At 44.6% G+C, this 20,542-nt stretch overlaps 1 protein-coding gene across 1 annotated transcript in view; it reads right to left on the bottom strand.

Annotated features, from left to right (window-relative positions):
- Positions 1 to 511: 511 nt before the first annotated feature.
- Positions 512 to 20,542, bottom strand: part of LOC311289860 (NACHT, LRR and PYD domains-containing protein 3-like) — a gene marked incomplete at its 3' end in the record, with an annotated part of 146,449 nt that continues 126,418 nt past the window's right edge. Inside the window, exons 9-12 of the mRNA XM_084408105.1 lie at positions 6,991 to 7,118; positions 6,089 to 6,334; positions 3,237 to 3,350; positions 512 to 591 (exon numbers count right to left, since the gene is read on the bottom strand). Of these exons, the coding sequence (XP_084264231.1) occupies positions 512 to 591; positions 3,237 to 3,350; positions 6,089 to 6,334; positions 6,991 to 7,118 (568 nt within the window). The remainder of the gene's footprint in view (positions 592 to 3,236; positions 3,351 to 6,088; positions 6,335 to 6,990; positions 7,119 to 20,542) is intronic.

Raw genomic sequence — 20,542 nt, 5'->3', positions numbered from 1 at the left:
TTACCGTTATATAACGCACTGTCCATAAAAACACAATAGCATAATTCCTCCTAGGATTGTGTGTCGCTCTGACGAGTGCTTCTGGGAGGTGTTTTACAGGCTCTTCTGCCTACTGTGTGTGTGTGTGTGTGTGTATTACATATTTGGAAAATGTACCTACATTTCACTCAATGAGCATTGCAATCACTTTAAAACTACATATTCACAAATCACAGACTTGATTGTAACACCCTTCGGATGGGTTTAGTGCTTGGTGATGCTCATTACCATAAAGATGAATATGTTACAAGATGCCACAGTCGAACACCTATCATGTGTGCATGTCAAATGCTCTATGACGTTGGCTGACCGTGCAAACGTTTTACATTTACAAAGTGGGCAAAGGTAATGGCTTCTGGGTGTTTGTTTGCTGTCCTTGCACAAGCAGGCCACTACACATTTTTCTGTAAAAACAAGTTCATGAAATTGATGAAAAGCATTAAAATATCCAATTGAAGAATACAAAATCACATCAACCATCTCTCTGTAGTTCAGCTTTGGTGCACACCTTGACTGTTTTCAGAAGAGTATACTGCATCTCTGAGATGTCTTCTGTAAAGATGATTATTATGTGTTGACAAACACACATTCAGAACCAACACAGGCCAATAATGATGTTACATCAGAGAACAGTTGATGTGAACCTGTGAAGAACAATAATAACACTGTTGTTTCCCAGTCCAATACCCCCCTCCACACGGCCTGCACCACGAACAACTGAAACCATTCTGATATTTACGATACGACGATATAAAAATGAATAACTATTCTGCACTGGATGCGACGCTGCATAAACCCTACAGAACCCATGCTGATAAATAGTAGCTGACGCCGTCATATTTCTGGCGTAGTCGAGGCCTGCTTTAATGTTAAGGCTTAGTACCACACACTGCCCTGTCACTGAACGGCACATCAGGACCAAACACTGCATATTATATAACAGAGAGTTATAAAATACTATGAAAATCTGGACAAAATAATACAAATAAAGAAACCGTCATTAAGACTGGAACACAGTGTACTCAGCTCACTGAGGTTATAATTAAACAGGTTTTATTAAAAGAGGAACAAATGGGACAAACCAAAGTTTTCTGATTATCAAATAATTCCCTCCATCAATTCTACTTGTATGCAAACGCGGCGTGACTCACGTGTTTTGATGGGAGCGCTCTTTCTTTTATTGAACATTCGAGGGCGTTACCATGGAAACGGGGCAGCAGCTCAACTGACACGCGCAGTAACTCCGTCTCTCACACTAAGTTTAGTCCCCAAACTTACACAGATAGTACATACAAATGCTTCTGACACATTCTTTCATGTAAATGTCACATTTACTTTATAGAAATGATTTAGTGTCTTCAGGAAAAGCCCACTAGCATCTAACTGTTACTAGGTTAACTTGAGCTGTAAGTTTAGGCTTTTAATCACATCTTATGTGTATATGAGAGATTGTGATAGTTTTGTAAAGGTTTTGCTGGCAATTTTTCAATGTGTGAATGAAAGTAAACTAATTTAACTTAAAAATATTCACTGGACGGTTAATTCATTGTTTTCACGTGACGTCACTCGACTCACACCATCATAGGAACGCCCACCTGAGGGCAGATGAAAGGGGAACTATAATGGCCCTGTCCCAAATGGCACACTTCATGAGCACTTTTGGTCTTGTGGACTTACAATGGCTGCCGCGTGCGCGTGCGCGTGTCCGTTAAGTCCGTGAGACCGCAGTGTGTCCCATTTGTCATTTTTAGGTCTCAGAAGGGTGCTCGCGAGCGCCCCCAAGTGGTCGATTTGCGCCCTTGATGCGCACTTTTGCCGAGCCCGCGCAGATGCGGGCTCCACAGCAGACTTCTTCCCGACAGTCAAAGCGGCATTACGTCACGAAAGTGCGGACTCAGAGGAAGACCGCGAGTGCTTAGGGCTCCATTTGGGACAGGGCCAATATATAACTATGGGCGTTTTCACACCTGAAAGTCCACACCAAGGTCCGAACCAAAGGTCATGTTTTGATACATTGTATTCACAACTTTCCTGCGAGTCTTAGTGGGCGTCGCCATGACACTTGATACTTCCTGTTGCCGGTATCTCAGTTCCGGTTTAGCCTAATAGTTAATGAAGCTAGCACACAATACTCGCGGTACAACAAGTGAAACTGATTACTGACAAGTAACGTTAGGAAAATGCTGGCAAATTAAGTAATGGCTCCTTGTGGCTCAACGTGTGCCGTTGTCGGGTGCACAAACAACACGCGAAAACTGAAGGAGTTTATGAATGGGAGCTGTTTTCAACATAAACGGAGCCGCTTGACCTGTTGCCCAGCACCCTACGCACTTCATTCAATTCCCAAAGACCAGACAAAAACAAGAGAATGGTTAGCAGCCCTGGGTTGCCACCCGTCCCTTAAAATGCGGAATCGTCCCGTATTTGAGAATAAAATTCTTTCTTTCTTTCTAACTAATATTTCTTTCTTTCTTTCTAACTAATCTTTTTCTTTCTTTCTAACTAATCTATCAATCAAACTTTAAACTACTTTAAACTTCTTCAAACTCACTGGTCCAGTTTTCTCAAGCCAACTTAAAGTTTGTCTCAACAAACTTTTTTTTCTAGTTAGATTTTACTCTTTTACTCGGGTTTCATTGAAATGTAACAGGCACAATATTACTGACGGCACTCAAGATGTTATCTGCCAAATACAAGTAAATCCAGTAGCATTAATTTCCATCACCTTCTGCATACTTGGCTTTAGATCTTTAGAGATGACTACCAGAATAAATGTCACGGAATTAGATCAGTTGTCAGTGTACCTTACATACCTTTAATTTTATTTTTAGGTGGAGGATTGTCATGCCTGGTGGGATTGACGGGTACAGCAGGCTTGTTGTATTCTTAAAGGCTTCTTCCAACAATCACAGTTTTCTACAGTTTTGCAGAAGCCATTGGCCAGTATGGTTTACCTTCAAGAGTCCGCTGTGATAATGGAGGGGAGGATAATGCAGTCTGCCTGTTTATGAATGTCCTCCGGGGATTCACCAGAGGAAGAGCTCTGAGAGGAAGGAGCACACACACCCGAAGGGTCGGGAGATTGTGGCGGGGCATCTCCAATACTTACTATGCCTTATTCATGCTTTTGGAAAGTGAAGGTAAAGTTGACAGTACCGATGAAATGCACCTGTGGGCATTACATTATGTATATATACCTCGATTATTAACAGGGATCTCCAGCTGTTCCTTCATCAGTGGAACCAGCACAAGCTGAGAACTGACCCGGTATGTCTCCCCATCAGCTCTTAACCCGAGGACGTCTCTCACAGCTAACCCGAATCCAGACAGAGATACGTGGAATCCTCAGAGCAGACGAAGAGCCAGTTGCAGATGTAAACATTCCTCCAGCTTCAGAAGAAGTTACTAACCCCCAAGATTTCCAGACAATCTTCAACTGGCCAGAAGCTGTTGAGATTGAGACCCAACCACTTCACCGTTCCAGGAGGAGTCATGGTCAGCCCTCTCGTTGGAAGACAAGATGATTTAGGAAGTAAACTCTCAAAACATTATAATTATGACATTTCATTTTTAAATTTTCATGTAACAGTCTAAAGCCAAATAAATAGCCGTACTTGCCTTTCATTTCAGACGTCTGCTTCTAGGGGCTGTTCACATATCGCGTCTTTTTCACGCTCAAGTTCGTTATTCCAAATGTAGGCGCGCGGCCGCGGCGAGCGCGCTCATAATGGAAGCAGCGGTGCGCTAGTTTTTCCAGGCGGGTTTTTCCTTCTCATCTCCAGAAATATATAGTAACGCTAATGCAAGGGCTAGAAATCAGTTAATCTTTTGCTGAAACTTCTTCGTCGTGATCATGGAGAGCGCAGTTCATGACGGTTGCATAGCAACGACAGACGCCATGGGAGCGCACGCGCTTGTAGGAGACAGCATTTATCTGAAATCTAAAGCTTTTGTAACATTAAACACTACCGTTCAGAAGTTTGGGGTCAGTAAGAGTTTTAAAATTTATTTCTGGGGGAGAGAAATAAAATAAATCAATACTTTTATTCACCAAGGATGAGTTAAACTGATCTAAAGTTACAAAAATTTACAGTTAAGACATTTATAATGTTAGAAAATATTCTATTTTAAATAAATGCTGTTCTTTTCAACTTTCTATTCATCAAATAATCCTGAAAAATAATTGTACACAACTGTGTTCAACACTGATAATAATCATAAATGTGTCTTGATCATCAGATCCTCATATTAGAGTGATTTCTGGAGGATCATGTGACACTGAAGACTGGAGTAATGATGCTGAACATTCAGCTTTGATCACAGGAATAAATTACACTTTACTGTATATTCACATAGAAAACAGATGATTTACATTAGAATAATATTTCACAATATTACTGTTTTTGTTTGTATTTTTAATCAAATGAATGCAGCCTTGGTGAGCAGAAGATACTTCTTTTAAAAACATCAAAAATCTTACAGACCCCAAACTTTTGAATGGTAGTGTGTGTGTGTGTGTGTGTGTGTGTGTGTGTGTGTGTGTGTGTGTGTGTATTACAAAGAGACTTCCAGCATGTATTCTCTTTTATTCCATAGCTGGTGTGTGCAGTTTATTTAGCTTACTTACAATAATTGTCTCTTGTTTAGTAAAGTGTTTTTGATTGCAGTCTTTTTCTGATGCCAGTGTTTCCTTGGATTTGCTTCTCAGTTCCATGCAATTTTAAGCTTTTCTTGGTTCAGTCCATGTTTTATAGGCATCCTCTATCATGCTAATTCAGATTAGCACAGTTGGTTTTAAATTAATCTGGTTTATTTTAGTTCAGGACTCCATAGTCCAGGTGTAACTAATGCGTACTTAATCTGTGTTACAGAAAGCCATTTCTTCAGACACAATGAGCTATTCTAGATTAAGGCCTAGTTTTCTATCAATCACAAATAACGCCATAAAGACGTTCCAAGAACGTTGTTCTAAGAACGTTTTTTTCTCAACGTTACAAGAACGTTTATAACGTTGTATGAACGTTCCGAAAACATTATTTTAATAATGTTTTGTACTAACATTTACACAACTTTTAAAGAACGTTAGTAAAAGTTCTGGGAACGTTCCCTGTTAGCTGGGTCTAAACATCTCTGAAAAGAAGAACCTTCTGTCTGTTACATAAAACAACATTCTCTGTTTTATGATTTATTTATTGAATTTTCACAGCAACAGAGACAAACAATCAGAAAAGTAAAATACATAAACAATCACACATCAAAAATAAAACAAAGATAATAATAAACAGATAAAGATCAATCCAGAACCCCCCACTAACAGGTTTAGTACAGTACACACTATATGACAGCAGAAGCATCTTTAATAACACAAACACATAACCCAAAGCAGAGGAATAATGTTTAATAACACACACACACACACACACACACACACACACACACACACACACACATACACACAGATGGAGAAGTTGAGATGAATCATCTCTGAATGTGTTAAACTGAGTTTAGAGTTGAAAGTCTAGTTTTGCTCGTATCATCCAGACATGTTTCAGTGAGTCTCATTGTGTCTCATATTTCCTCTCTCTTCTCTGTGTGTGTGTGTGTGTGTGTTTCTCTTTATTTCACTGACAGAAGTTCAGCTGTGTTATTAATGTGATGAAGAGACAATAAGAGACTCTAGAACATCATCTCACTGTCACTGATTTATCATGAGCTCAAAGCATTATGGGTAGAGTCTCTCATCAGGCGATTCTCACTCATCAACACAGTCTCACTGATGATCCAGCATAAACCATAAACCCAGGATAGAGTGTGTGTGTGAATGTGGTCTGGACTGTGTGTATGAGGCTCAGTGTGTCAGAGACGCTGTAGAAGGACAGAGTTCCTGCACTGTGATCCACACACACTCCTGTTCTACACACTCCTGTTCTGCTGATGATGGGCTCTACAGGGACTTTAGTCCATATATTATTGTGCCAGAATGAGTAACTGGAGGGAGTGCAGTGCAAACTCCAGGACTGATCAGTATATCCAAACACACACTCTTTACCCGATCCCTTCCTGCTGATGCTCTTATATGACACTGATAAACACACATATCCACCACTCCACTCAATCTCCCAGTAACAGCGTCCACACACACTCTCTCTACACAACACCTGAGGATAATGATCAAATCTGTCTGGATGATCAGGATATGGCTGGAATGTGGGAGTGCCAGTAATCACTCTGTTCTCCTCAGACAGACGGAGGTGTGTATTCACTGTGTTCGGATCCAGAGTGAGGCGATGAGGATCTGATGGAGAGAAAACACACATCAGTGAATTACAGAAACTCTCTATCTCGAGTCTTCATTTCAGATCTGACTCGCTCATTCAGGATTGTGTGTGTGTGTGTGTGTGTGTGTGTGTGTGTGTGTGTGTGTGTGTGTGTGAGTGTGTTCAGATCCAGAGTGAGGCGATGAGGATCTGATGGAGAGAAAACACACATCAGTGAATTACAGAAACTCTCTATCTCGAGTCTTCATCTCAGATCTGACTCGCTCATTCAGGATTGTGTGTCTGTCTGTCTGTGTGTGTGTGTGTGTGTGTGTGTGTGTGTGTGTGTGTGTGTGTGTGTGTGTGTGTGTGTGTGAGAGAGAGAGAAAACACACATCAGTGAATTACAGAAACTCTCTATCTCGAGTCTTCATTTCAGATCTGACTCGTTCATTCAGGATTGTGTGTCTGTCTGTGTGTGTGTGTGTGTGTGTGAGTGTGAGCGTGTGCATGTGTGAGCATGTGCGAGTGTGTGTGTATGAGTGAGTGTGCGCGTGTGTAAGAGTGTGTGAGTGTGCATAAGTGTGTGTGTGTGGGTGTGTGTTTGAGTGTGTGTGTGAGAGAGGGAGATAGTGTGTGTTTGTGAGAGTGTATGTGTATGTGAGTGTGTGAGAGTGTTTATGTGTGTGTGTGCGTGCTTGCGTGCGTGTGAGTGAGTGTGTGTGTGTGTGTGTGTGTGTGTGTGTGTGTGTGTGTGTGTGATGTGTAGACGTACATTTTCGTGGTCCTGTTGTTATCCTGATCTCTCCTCCATGATCCACACTAGAAAACACACAAAGTGACACAATTACTCATAGACGTAATGGTTTTAAAACTGTACAAACTGTATATTCTCTTTGTGAAAGATTAAAGGGATAGTTCACTTTAAAATTAAAATTAGCCCATGATTTACTCTCCCTCAAGTCATCCTAGGTGGATATGACATTCTTCTTTCAGACGAACACAATCAGAGTTATATTAAAACATGCCCTGGCTCTTCCAAGCTTTATAATGGCAGTGAATAGCTGTTTCTGTTTTGAAGTCCATAAAAGTGCATCTATCCATGATAAAAGTGCATCTATCCATCATAAAAGTGCATCTCTCCATGATAAAAGTGCATCTATACATTATAAAAGTGCATCTATCCATCATAAAAGTGCATCTATACATTATAAAAGTGCATCTATCCATCATAAAAGTGCATCTATCCATCATAAAAGTGCATCTATACATTATAAAAGTGCATCTGTCCATCATAAAAGTGCATCTCTCCATGATAAAAGTGCATCTATACATTATAAAAGTGCATCTATCCATCATAAAAGTGCATCTATACATTATAAAAGTGCATCTATCCATCATAAAAGTGCATCTATCCATCATAAAAGTGCATCTATACATTATAAAAGTGCATCTATCCATCATAAAAGTGCATCTATCCATCATAAGTGCATCTATACATCATGAAAGTGCATCTATACATTATAAAAGTGCATCTATCCATCATAAAAGTGCATCTATACATCATAACATTGCATCTATCCATCATAAAAGTGCATCTGTCCATCATGCATCTGTCCATCATAAAAGTGCATCTGTCCATCATAAAAGTGCATCTATCCTAGGGATGGGCACAGTACTCGATCACTCGAGTTCTCGAACGTGACAGAGACGATGATCATAAAAACTATGATAAAAGTTTAAAAAAAGGCATATTTTTGGTTTATAGCAGCATTTTGCGCGGCACCTTGAGCTCTGATTGGTTAGCGTTGCCAGAGCGTGGTCCAAAGTCCAAAGCTAAAAAACGCTTCAAAAATGGCTTCAAAGTCACGTAGTGATGTCTGGCTTCACTTCAACAAAATAGATGAAAAAACAGTTCAGTGCAAAATATGCAGTGCCAAGCTGTCACACAAATCTACCACAAGTACAATGCGTTATCATCTAGTATTTGTACATAAAATGTCTTCCGATACTACCAAAGACGCAACTCAGACAAACATAGCATCTTTTACCATCAGAAATAAATGGAACACAGCCAGAGATGAAAAGATGACACAACTAATCACCTAAATGATAGCGAAAGATTTGCTGCCCATTCATTCTGTCGAAGGAGAAGGGTTTAAAGATTTGATGAATTACGTTGAGCCCCAGTATAACGTCCCATCGCACAAGACAGTCACGAGAAGAATAGAAGCTCTACATAAAAAGACTGCTTCTTCACTGAAAGATAGACTGTCAAAGACAGCAAGGATGGCTATCACTACAGACACATGGGCCTCGCTGACCACTGAATCCTATATAACACTAACTTGTCATTACATTGCTGAATGGGAAATACATAGTGCAGTGTTAGAGATGCGCAGTTTCGACGAACGACACACTGCTGTGAACATAGCCAACTACCTAAAAGATGCTACAGAACTAGGAGAAAGTAATTGCATGTGTTCATGATAACGCTAGTAACATGGTTCTGGCGAATCGAGGACTTTGGGAACCAGTCCTCTGCTTCGCACACACCCTGCAGCTAGCCATCAACAAAGGCTTCAGTGTTGCTTCTGTTAAAAGCGTGATAGCTGCCAGTAGCCGATTGGTGGCACATTTTCACCACAGCACTGTGGCTACAGCGGCACTTCGCCAGAAACAACAACAGCAGAACGTACCCGAACACAAACTTATCCAGTACTGTCGTACGCGGTGGGATTCTGTGTGCGATATGTTCGAACAGCTTTCGGAACAGAGATGGACTGTGTGCGCTGTTCTGTCAGATCGCAATACTACAAAACTTGCAGATGCGAAGGTTTGAAAGATGAGCACTGGCAGATTATAGAAGAACTGAGACCTGTTCTCCAGTCTCTGAAGTGCGCCACAACAGCCATGTGTAGTGAGACGCATGTTTGCGTTTCGATGGTCTATCCGATCACACATAGCCTCATCACAATACACCTAAACACACAGACCAGTGAGTCTCCAAGAGTTTCCGAATTCAAGGCAGCAGTGGCAGAATCTCTGAAACGGCGCATAGTCACTGTTGCTGAGGATGCTGAGAAAGTGGCTCTACCTCTGATTGCAGAAACATTGGATCCAAGACACAAACATCTGAAGCTTCTTGAGACAGAGCTTCGAGAGAGAGTAAAGGAGAGTCTGAAACTGCTTTACGACACCGTTACAAATTCTGTCACACCCATTCAACTTACCACCTTACTCATTATGCAGGTCATTGTCTTCTCAGGTGTGAATCACATCATTATTCATGATCATTCACGCCCACTCGCATATTGCCTTTCCAAACAAAAAGTGTCTTACAAAGTTTAAATCAATGTATTGTTTTATGTGAATGATTAGGCAGGATGATTTACAGTAGCCTAGAAATCTAGACGCACCCTAGCGGCAGCAAAATTTATTTTGCAGCCAGTGTAGTCTAGCAACTCTCCATTGACTTTCGAGCTGGAAAAAACAAACTCTAGTCAGGACAATCAAATCATGTATAGAGTCGGTGGGTGGGCTTAACATAATGACGGCAAATTTGTGACGGTTCTGCGTGAATTCCCTGCTACTTGACAACAAAGAATGGCGGCTGCTGCTGGCGAACAGGCAAGGATTTAAATCTTAAATCGGCTTTGGCCGCGACTCTGGAGGACTTGGAGTTAAGCTTTTCTTTGAAAAAAGAACAAAGAATGCCACTTAAGTCATTCTTAAAAAAGGAAGATGTGTTTGTAGTTTTGCCGACCAGATACGGCAAAAGTTTAATCTATCAACTCGCTCCGCTGGTGGGCAAACGGTCTGGTTGGTTGTAGCGCTATCCTATTGCGTACAGAGGGAATTTGAAAGACAATCTCGGATTGAGCCGTGCCAATGGTGAGTTACCAGACCTAACATCTTGATGTAGGTCTGGCTTGCCAGGCTAGATTTTCAGATCATTTTGAAGCAAAAACTCTAGGCAACAACATCCATTAGTCAAAAGTCTTGTGGACACATATTTAGTATGTTTTGTGGCCTTATTTTACAAACTTTTTTTTAGTTTTTTCAATAACCATGCATAAACATTATTCTCTCAAAAATGCAAACATGTACATACATGTTGCTCACATATTAGGGTAGCTCTGTTTGTGTTAAATAGAGTGTAATGACACCTTTGCCATTAATATGTTTATAAGCAACTGAAAAAAGCACAAATGTCAGGGCATGTCAAAACATCTCAAGGACCCCAAAAACACCTTAGACCCCAGAGGGTTAACACTTTATTATACTCTCTAATTGGGCACTGGAAATAGAATTTAACACAAAAATCTCTGTAATTCAACAAATTACCAAAATTATTAACGCCCATATTCCTTTTTCCATCCAAGTTCCTAAAAACAAATATTCTATATTACTCAGAATATAACCTTCCTGTTGTTCCACAGAGGTGTATTATGTGGTGTAAAGTTGTGTTTAAACATTAGGTTCCAGTACAAAAGAGCCTGCTGATGGAAATCAGATAATTTTACAGGTAGTCTGTTTAAATCAGGATTGGCACATCAGACCGCAATATAAAATCAATTCCCCCCATTTTTTGGGAAAATTGCATTCGGGATGCTGAACCAAAAAGAGTCGTTATGACACACAATGGAATTCAACCATTTTAGTTTTAGTACACCATTCATCACAAAAAAAAAAAATCAATGACATTCATGCCACCCTCTTCAATAGTCTTAATCATGTCATTTTTCCAGATATAATGGCATTTACCCTTCCAAATAAAATTGAAAGTTATTTTATTTATTAATTTAATCATGTTGTTTGAAATTTCTAGTGAAAAGGCAGGGTAAATGGCTCTTGATGTTGATGATAATGAAAGGGAGAGAGAGAGTTTATGGATAACACTTTAATGCTCTCTTCTTTCACTGTGATTTATTCAGCTCTTAAAGTGATTTTCTGGAGTGAACGCGGATGCTTCACCTTTTTCTGTGATGTACAATGAACTTCATAAAACTGCTAAGTAAAGTTTTGGCTATCATATGGACAGGGTCTACTCTGCTACAACAGGCTTGTAGTGGATAAAAGCAAGGTGACAGATTTCTTGTTACAAATCTGTCATGTCTTGTTTTGGTTTCGTTTCATGTCATGTTTCATGTCCTTGTCATGTGATTCCTTGTTAGTCATGTGATCCTGCCATGTGTTCCCTTGTCTGATGTGTCATGTTGTCATTGGTTAATTGTCTGTCATTGTTCACAGGTGTCCCTTGTCTTGTTATTAGTCTTGTGTGTATTTAAGCCCTCATGTTTGTCATGTGTCTTTGTCTTGTATTTTGTTTGTGTAACTGCTGTTTGTGAGTCTTATGTTTCATGTTTTGCCATGCCAAGTCTTTGTTTTGTATTTTGTTTTGGATCTTTAATGGTGTGGCTGGGGGCTGGGGGCTGGGGGCTGGGGGCTGGGGGCTGGGGGCTGGGGGCTGGGGGCGGGGCTTTAACATTTTAAAGCAGCGATGTACAGAAAATCACACAGATATAGAAGAAAATGTATAAAAATATTTTGGATCAATAAAACTAAGAAATAACATAAATAACTCCAGAAAGGCCACAGACAGGATTTGCATTTCACATAGGCTACAAATCAAATTAAATCGGCTAAATTACCTGTGCGAGCAGGCTCTATACACCACAACATCGATAATAAACAATTCATTTACTAAATTAAATTAGAACAGAATATACCTTTCTAATAAATAAAAATACAAAACAAAATAAATCAGAATCAAGTAACAAGATGAGCAAATGTCTGCAAAATGCCTAAAGTGCAGGGGAACATATATTCAAAACACAAGCCACAAATAGGTTAGATAACCCTGACAGATCAATAAATAAAATTAAAATAAAGAAATTATTAAAATAACGATAGTAGCCAGAATTTTCAACTTTGTCTTTTTAACTGCAGAAACAAAATGCTAAACTGGAGTGGCAGTCTTTTTAGCTAAGAATGTTCACACTGACAGCATCCAAAAATCAAATTAGAACCTGCTAAAAAGTTTTGAAATCACTTGTACCCTACCTGATCGAGAGAACAAATCCAATCTTTCACTCTGTCTGTGTCCATTGGAGTCTTTTCAAATTGTGCGCGCGGATAAAATACATTATAATAAAACGTGAAACTTGTTAACGTTGGCCGGCAGAAGTGCGATCATGGTTCCCTTTCGTGGTCACTCCGAGTTACGTCGGATGACGACGATTGGGGTTTCGCCTAGAAGCCTATCACCTTCGAGTATATAAAACGAGCCAATGGCAATGAAATGCCATGGGTCTGCGGAATTTGCATAGCGTATCTCCGTCCACCGCAGGGGGTATATAAGGAAGTACGCTGGCAACATGCAGATATGTTTTCGCTTCGGAGCCGAGAACTTCTCCACTCCACGCAAGCCAAAAATCCTGAGTTATTCTTCTCAATCCCTTCGAGACGAGCGAACTCTCCGGTGTTGGTGTGACGGCAATTTCAGAGAGTGCACACTACCCTGCTGATCTGGTCAGTGATCTGACAGATAGTGTGATTTCTCCCTGTTCGCTTCAACATCCGCAGAGTTTTTCCTCTCACAAAAAGAGCATTGCACGTGGCACGTCTTTTTAAAGATGCCTCGCCCGTGCACTTCTGGTTGCGGTCGTGTTGTATTCTTTTCTGATGGGCACAATCTCTGCTTAGCGTGTTTGGGCGTTGATCACGCTAAAGCAGCGTTTGTGGATGACTCATGTTCTCACTGCGGGAACATGACCATCTCCATGCTGCGGTCGAGACTCAATGAGCTCACCAGAGCGAGAGTCCCCCTACCCACACCCCGATCTACTGACTCCTCGAGAGCTAGTACTTCGGCTGGTGGCCGGGGTGACCTGAGGGTGACTGTGTGGGGCACACCGCCGACACGTCCACGGTCCACACACCCCTCTTCAGCATCGGTACCCGCGAGTGTTCAAACTGAAACCGCTGGTCCCTCTACTGAGGCCCCGCGTGTTTCATTTGGAGCTCCCGAAGAGGATGCAATGTCGATCGCTGCATCACAAGGTGGGCATGAGTCCTCGGGAAGTGAGGATTCGGCTGTGTTGCCGCCCTCGGGCATGCCAGCATTGCCCGAGTCTGAACCCAAGCTGACTGCCATGCTTTCCCGGGCAGCCGCGGCCATTGGGCTCGAGTGGTCCCCGCCACCCGATCCAGTGCGCTCGCGGCTGGATGATTGGTTTTTGGGAGCGGCCGCTAACACTCGTCGCCGCCCAACCCCAATACCATTCTTCCCGGAAGTGCATGAGGAAGTCACGCGGTCCTGGAAGGCCCCCATGTCTTCCCGTGATCGTCCGTCGGCTTTCTCCGCCTTTCCTCCCCTCGATAAGGCTGATGCTTGTGGGTACACTGGGATTCCCCCGGTTGAACGTTCTGTCGCGATGCAGCTGTGTCCGACAAGCGCTTCATCACGTGGTGATCCTAAGCACCCATCCAAAGCCTGTAGATTTTCGTCTACTATGGTGGCGAAGTCTTACAGAGCGGCGGGACAGGCAGCTGCCTCTTTGCATGCCATGGCCATCTTGCAGGTCTACCAGGCCCAGATGCTCAAGGACATGCACAAGGGTAGGAAAGACCCAGGGCTCTTCGATGAGCTGCGCGCCGGCACCGACCTCGCTCTCCGAGCGACGAAGGTGACCGCATGCTCCCTGGGTCTGGTGATGTCCACAGCTGTGGTCCAGGAGCGACATCTCTGGCTGAACCTGGCCGATATGCGTGAGCCCGAGCGGACTCGTCTGCTTGATGCTCCCATATCCCAGGCCGGCCTTTTCGGCGGTGCCGTCAAGGACTTTGCCCAACAGTTCTCGACTGCCCAGAAGCAGACTGAGGCGATTAAGCACATTCTCCCCCGACGCTCCGCTGCTGCTCAGCCGTCGGCACAGAATCCTCAGCCTGCTCGCCGCCGAGGGCTCCCTCCCACGGCTCCCGCCCCTCCCGCACGGCCCCAGCAGCAGCCTCCACCCGGGCCGCGTCGTGGAGGAAGCCGCAGGAAAGCGCCACAGCCCTCTCCGGCCCCGCGGCCCGCTAAACGCCAGGCCAAGCGGTGCCCCTGAGACGGGCCGCTCAGGATTGGCACTCTTTTCTGTTCAGGAGCTGGTAGCAGGGCCACTCCTTCCCCCGGTGGAGGGCCGGGGGAGAATCTTTTGTTCTCCACTCCCCGCTGCTCGTCCAACGACGAGCAGTACCCTAATGTGGTTAACCCTCTGGGGACCAAGCTGTTTTTGGGGTCCTTGAGATGTTCTGACATGCTCTGACATTTGTGCTTTTTTCAGTTATTTATAAACATGTTAAATGGCAAAGGTGTAAATTCACTCTATATAGCACAAACAGGGCTACCATAATATGCGAGCAACGTGTATGTAGATGTTTGTATTTTTAAGAGAATAATGTTTATGCGTGGTTATTGGAAAAAATTAAAATGAAAGTTGCTGAATTAAGACCACAAAACACATATTAAATATGTGTCCACAAGACTTTTGACTAATTGATGTTGTCCCTTTGAGTTCTAGCTTCAAAATTATGTGAAAATAGTCTTGCTTTATCGTTCACAAAAAAATATACATTGATTTAAATGGTGTAAAACAGGTTTTGCTTGGAAAGCCAATATGCGAGGGGGAGGAGTAGTTTACACCTTAGATTGCAATGTCCCACCCACTCTGCATAATGACTCTGCATAATTAGCCATTCATTCAGGTGTGACACTGACTGAGCCACAATGCAAGGACAAAACATGTATTTAGAAGAAGACTTATATTGACCATTTAAGATTTCGCTTACATCTATCTTGTAAATATGTTTTGCTATTTTATTAAAAATGTTACAGTTACAACAATAATTACAATTTCAACAATATTTCAAGTGTACTCTTTCTTTGTAAAAAAGAAAAAGAAAAAAGATTATAGGCCTACATTTTATCATATGTATTCATTATTTTGAATATAGCAAATTACATATATATATATATATATATATATATATAAATATATATAATATATATAAATAATATAGTTATATATATAACGTTAGATATGAGCAGAAATTGCTAAACAAAAGCTTAGGCTATTTGATGTGGCAGTAGCCTAAAAACTGAACCCAAATCTAGTCAACAAGTGACTGACTGTAACGTTGTTTTTATGAAATATTAGGGCATATAAATGCTAATTTGCAGTTTAATACGTTGCTTATACAAATACATTTTATTTCAACATATTCCAGTCGATTTTTACTCATCTCAGTAGGCTATAGCAAAGCAGTTTATTCTTTCACACACAGACGCGCGATTCAAACAGTCTTTACAAATATGTACCCTTCATTCATCTCACAGAAAGGCGAGTCATATTATAGAAATGCGATTCATCTTTTTGCGGTTTACATAGGCAGTTATTCCATAACGTTATTCCACATCAACACTTGAGAAAAGAAAACAGCCTACCTCACTCCTCAGCGGGATCTGCTCCTCATATCAGGAGATATTGCTCCTCATATCAGCACTGTTCTGAGAAATTTTTCTCCATAAGGTAGGTTATATTATGCCTCACTCGATTGCAACGCGCTTTGTTTACAGCTGATGTGGGCGTTCTCAGAATTTGCGTTTGAATAGCGCGCGCTCTCCGGGGAGTGGTCAAATTACTTTTGAATGGCTCGTAATGAGCTCGACTGGAGTCGCTCTCTATTTGTACAGATTACAGAAGCTGAGAATATTTGTTTTTTATATAAATTACTTCATTTAAAAGATGCAATCTCAAGCTTTATGCCCGTGGGTCTGTTTGCCTGTTTGACTGAATTTTCGCGGAGTTATAGATCATTTTCGAACGCGTTTCAAATGGGAGTTTACTGACAGAGAGAAGGCAGAAATAGCATCTTGTTAATTTTTCTTTATTTGTCAAAAAGCAAAACACTTTATTTTTATTGTGAGTATACAGAAAAAAAATAGAAACTGAACAGGATCGATTGATGTATTACACGAAAATGAAAGATCAAAATTAACAGAGCATTTAGTGTTTATTTTCATTGCTAAAAAAAAAAAACCAGCAAAACGCGCGGGCGCGTTTTTGGTCCCCAGAGGGTTAAAGACAGAATTGAATCCCCCAATCCTGAGCCAACAGAGCCCGAGGGCCGCAGTGCACGCCACCCTCGGGTCCCGCCACTGCCGCCCTCCTCTGTTCCAGAGGTGCGGGATGACAGCAAAGCCCCCCTGCCAGAGCACGCCCCCGTGGGACGCGCGCCCTCCCTGGCCTCCTCTGGCAGGACGCGGCTAATGACCGTGCCCCCGCACAGGGCCGCTATGCCACCCTCGCCGGTGCCGGTCATTCCGCCTCGCTGCCCCACCGACGGTACGTCTGTGGTTCGTTTGACCCCACTGGTGCACTTTCTGGAGGCCTGGCTAGAGCTTCCCAGGCTGTCCCGCTGGGTCGCGAGAACCATCAGGCTCGGCTACGTGATTCAGTTCGCGCGATCTCCTCCCCGCTTCAGCGGAGTCCGCTTCACTATGGTCGGTGGCAATGCCCCTGTCATGAGAGCGGAGGTCGCCACCCTACTGGCGAAGGGTGCGATCGAGATTGTCCCTCCAGCCGAGGTGAAGTCCGGCTTCTACAGCCCTTACTTCATTGTACCCAAGAAGTCCGGTGGGTTACGGCCAATCCTCGACCTGCGCGTCTTGAACCGCTCCCTTCACAGGCTGCCGTTTAAGATGCTAACGGCCAAGCACATCCTCCAGTGTGTGCGGCCGCAGGATTGGTTTGCAGCGATCGACCTGAAGGACACCTTTTCTACGGTTTGCTTTCGAGGGGCAGGCATACCAGTACGCGGTTCTCCCTTTCGGCCTAGCCCTGTCTCCTCGCGTCTTTACGAAGGTCATCGAGGCAGCCCTTGTTCCCCTCCGGGAACACGGGGTTCGCATCCTGAACTATCTCGACGACTGGCTTATCCTAGCTCACTCTCGAGACCAGGTTTGCGAACACAGGGACCTAGTGCTCCGGCACCTAGTCCGTCTGGGCCTTCGGGTCAACTGGGAGAAGAGCAAACTTTGCCCCGTGCAGAGGATCTCTTTTCTCGGTATGGAGATCGACTCGGTCGCCATGTGCGCGCAGCTTACGAGCGAGCGCGCACAATCACTGCTGACTTGCCTTCGTCAGTTCGAGGGCAAGAGTGCGGTTCCACTGAAACTATTTCAGAGGCTCCTGGGGCATATGGCATCTGCAGCCGCAGTAACGCCGCTGGGATTGCTTCATATGAGACCGCTTCAGCTTTGGCTTCGCGATCGAGTCCCGAGGTGGGCATGGCAACACGGCACGCTCCGGGTCTCAGTGACTTCGACCTGCCGTCAGACCTTCACCCCGTGGACGAACCTCAAGTTTCTACTGGCCGGAGTGCCCTTAGAACGAGTTTCCCGGCATGTTGTTGTGTCAACGGATGCCTTCACCACGGGCTGGGGCGCCATGTGCAATGGACATGCTGCCGCGGGCTCCTGGACAGGACCCCAGCGCCTTTGGCATGTCAATTGCCTCGAGTTGCTGGCTGTACGTCTCGCCCTGCACCGCTTCCGTTTGCTGCTCAGGGGTCAGCACGTACTATTCCGATCAGACAATACCGCGACAGTAGCGTACATCAACCATCAAGGTGGTCTACGCTCCCGCCGTATGTCGCAACTCGCTCGCCACCTCCTCATATGGAGTCAGAAGCATCTGAGGTCGCTTCGAGCCATTTATATCCCGGGAGACCTGAACCAGGCGGCCGACGAGCTGTCTCGGCTTCGGCCTCTCGCTGGAGAATGGAGACTCCATCCCCAGTCGGTTCAGCTGATTTGGGATCAGTTCGGGGACGCACAGGTAGACCTGTTTGCCTCCCACGACTCGTCCCACTGCGACCTGTATTATTCCCTGACCGAGGGCACGCTCGGCACGGATGCACTGGCGCACAGCTGGCCGCGGGGCCTACGCAAGTATGCGTTTCCCCCAGTGAGCCTTCTTGCGCAGATTTTGCGCAAGATCAGGGTGGACGAGGAGCAGGTCATTTTGGTTGCCCCGTATTGGCACAACCGGACCTGGTTCTCCGAACTAGTACTCCTCGCGACAGCACCTCCCTGGCCAATTCCTCTGAGGAAGGACCTCCTTTCTCAGGGACGGGGCACCCTATGGCACCCTCGTCCCGATCTTTGGAACCTCCACGTGTGGCTCCTGGACGGGACGAGGCAGGTTTGAGTACCCTACTACCTGCGGTGGTGGCTACCATCACTTCCGCTAGAGCATCGTCCACGAGACATGCCTATGCGTTGAAGTGGAACCTCTTTGTCAACTGGTGTTCTTCTAAACATCAAGAACCCACGAAATGCCCGATCAGTGTCGTGCTTTCCTTCCTGCAAGATGGGTTGGAGCGAAGGCTGTCTCCCTCCACCCTGAAAGTGTATGTTGCCGCCATTGCCGCACATCACGATGCAGTTGATGGTAAGTCTCTGGGAAAGCATGACCTGGTCATCAGGTTCCTGAGGGGAGCGAGGAGATTGAATCCTCCTCGTCCTCCCCTCATACCCTCTTGGGACCTCTCAGTGGTTCTAACTGCCCTGCAGAGTGCTCCATTTGAGCCTTTGCAATCAGTAGAGCTTAAGTTCCTGTCTATGAAGACAGCGCTCCTGGTTGCATTGGCCTCCATCAAGAGGGTAGGGGACCTGCAGGCATTTTTGGTTGACGAAGCGTGCCTGGAATTCGGGCCGGCTAACTCTCACGTGATCCTGAGACCCCGGCCTGGATACATGCCCAAGGTTCCTACCACACCCTTTCGAGACCAGGTGGTGAACCTGCAAGCGCTGCCCTTGGAGGAGGCAGACCCAGCCTTGGCACTGCTCTGTCCAGTACGCGCCCTTCGTGCTTACGTAGACAGAACGCGGTGTTTCAGGACCTCAGACCAGCTCTTTGTCTGTTATGGTGGGAAGCTGAAGGGAAAGGCTCTCTCAAAGCAAAGGTTATCTCACTGGATAGTGGATACCATTGCTTTGGCATACCAGCAGCAAGGTCGTCAATGCCCCTTTGGTGTGAAAGCCCACTCCACTCGTAGTGTGGCTTCCTCTTGGGCTCTAGCGCATGGCGCCTCGCTAACAGACATTTGTAGAGCTGCAGGCTGGGCGACACCCAACACATTCGCGAGATTCTATAATCTCAGAGTAGAGCCAGTTTCTTCCCATGTACTCGCTTCAACCAGCCGGTACTAGATTCTGCTCAGGTGTCTTCGCTTGCTCGCCATTCCTCTCCACGGACGGGATACGTGCGATTATCTTCTCAGGTGAGTCTGATAAGCTCTGAGTTTCCTCCAGCAACGCTGGTTACGTCAACGCCTGAGTTATGCCAATCTGCCATAACGCAGCTTTTGCGCTTGACTAGGTGCCTCCATGTGCATGGTCCCCCCTCTGGGCGACCCGCACATGTGTATTCCACTGTAAGTCTCTTTTGAGCGTGTGTCTTTCCCTTGGCAAGCCACCTTGCCACCCCTGGGGTTTAAATATTCCACCTGCGGCTGGACACCCCAGTGATTCTCCATATGCAGCCCTCTGGGTCATATGTGTATTCCAAGTCCCCCCCTTAGGGCTGGGCATAATTGCATATTTCCTCTGAGATATGCTTCCCAGTGTACCTTGGTATTCCTGTGTTAGGTAGGACTCCTTCGTTCATGCTAGTTTCACAACAGGGAGCTCAGACTTACGCAGGGCACTGGATGACAGCCGAGGTGGCGTGATTAGACTGGAACCCCAATCGTCGTCATCCGACGTAACTCGGAGTGACCACAAAAGGGAACGTCTCGGTTACGGATGTAACCCTCGTTCCCTGAGTAGGGAACGGAGACGTTACGTCTTCCTGCCACTTCCGCTGTATCGCTGAAAAACGCCTGGGTCCAGTTTAGACTCCTCAGCGAAGACATATCTGCATGTTGCCAGCGTACTTCCTTATATACTCCCTGCGCTGGGCGGAGATACGCTATGCAAATTCCGCAGACCCATGGCATTTCATTGCCATTGGCTCGTTTTATATACTCGAAGGTGATAGGCTTCTAGGCGAAACCCCAATCGTCGTCATCCGACGTAACATCTCCGTTCCCTACTCAGGGAACGAGGGTTACATCCGTAACCGAGACGTTTTCCTGATGCTAAATCCAGCCTTGGAGAATATCCTTTCTGACGGTGTACATCCACACTTTATATT

Source organism: Rutilus rutilus, assembly GCF_951802725.1.
Source record: "Rutilus rutilus genome assembly, chromosome: 4".
Classification (NCBI taxonomy): Eukaryota; Metazoa; Chordata; class Actinopteri; order Cypriniformes; family Leuciscidae; genus Rutilus; species Rutilus rutilus.
The sequence above is the reverse complement of the archived record's forward strand: the minus strand, read 5'-3'. Positions and strand labels throughout refer to the sequence as shown.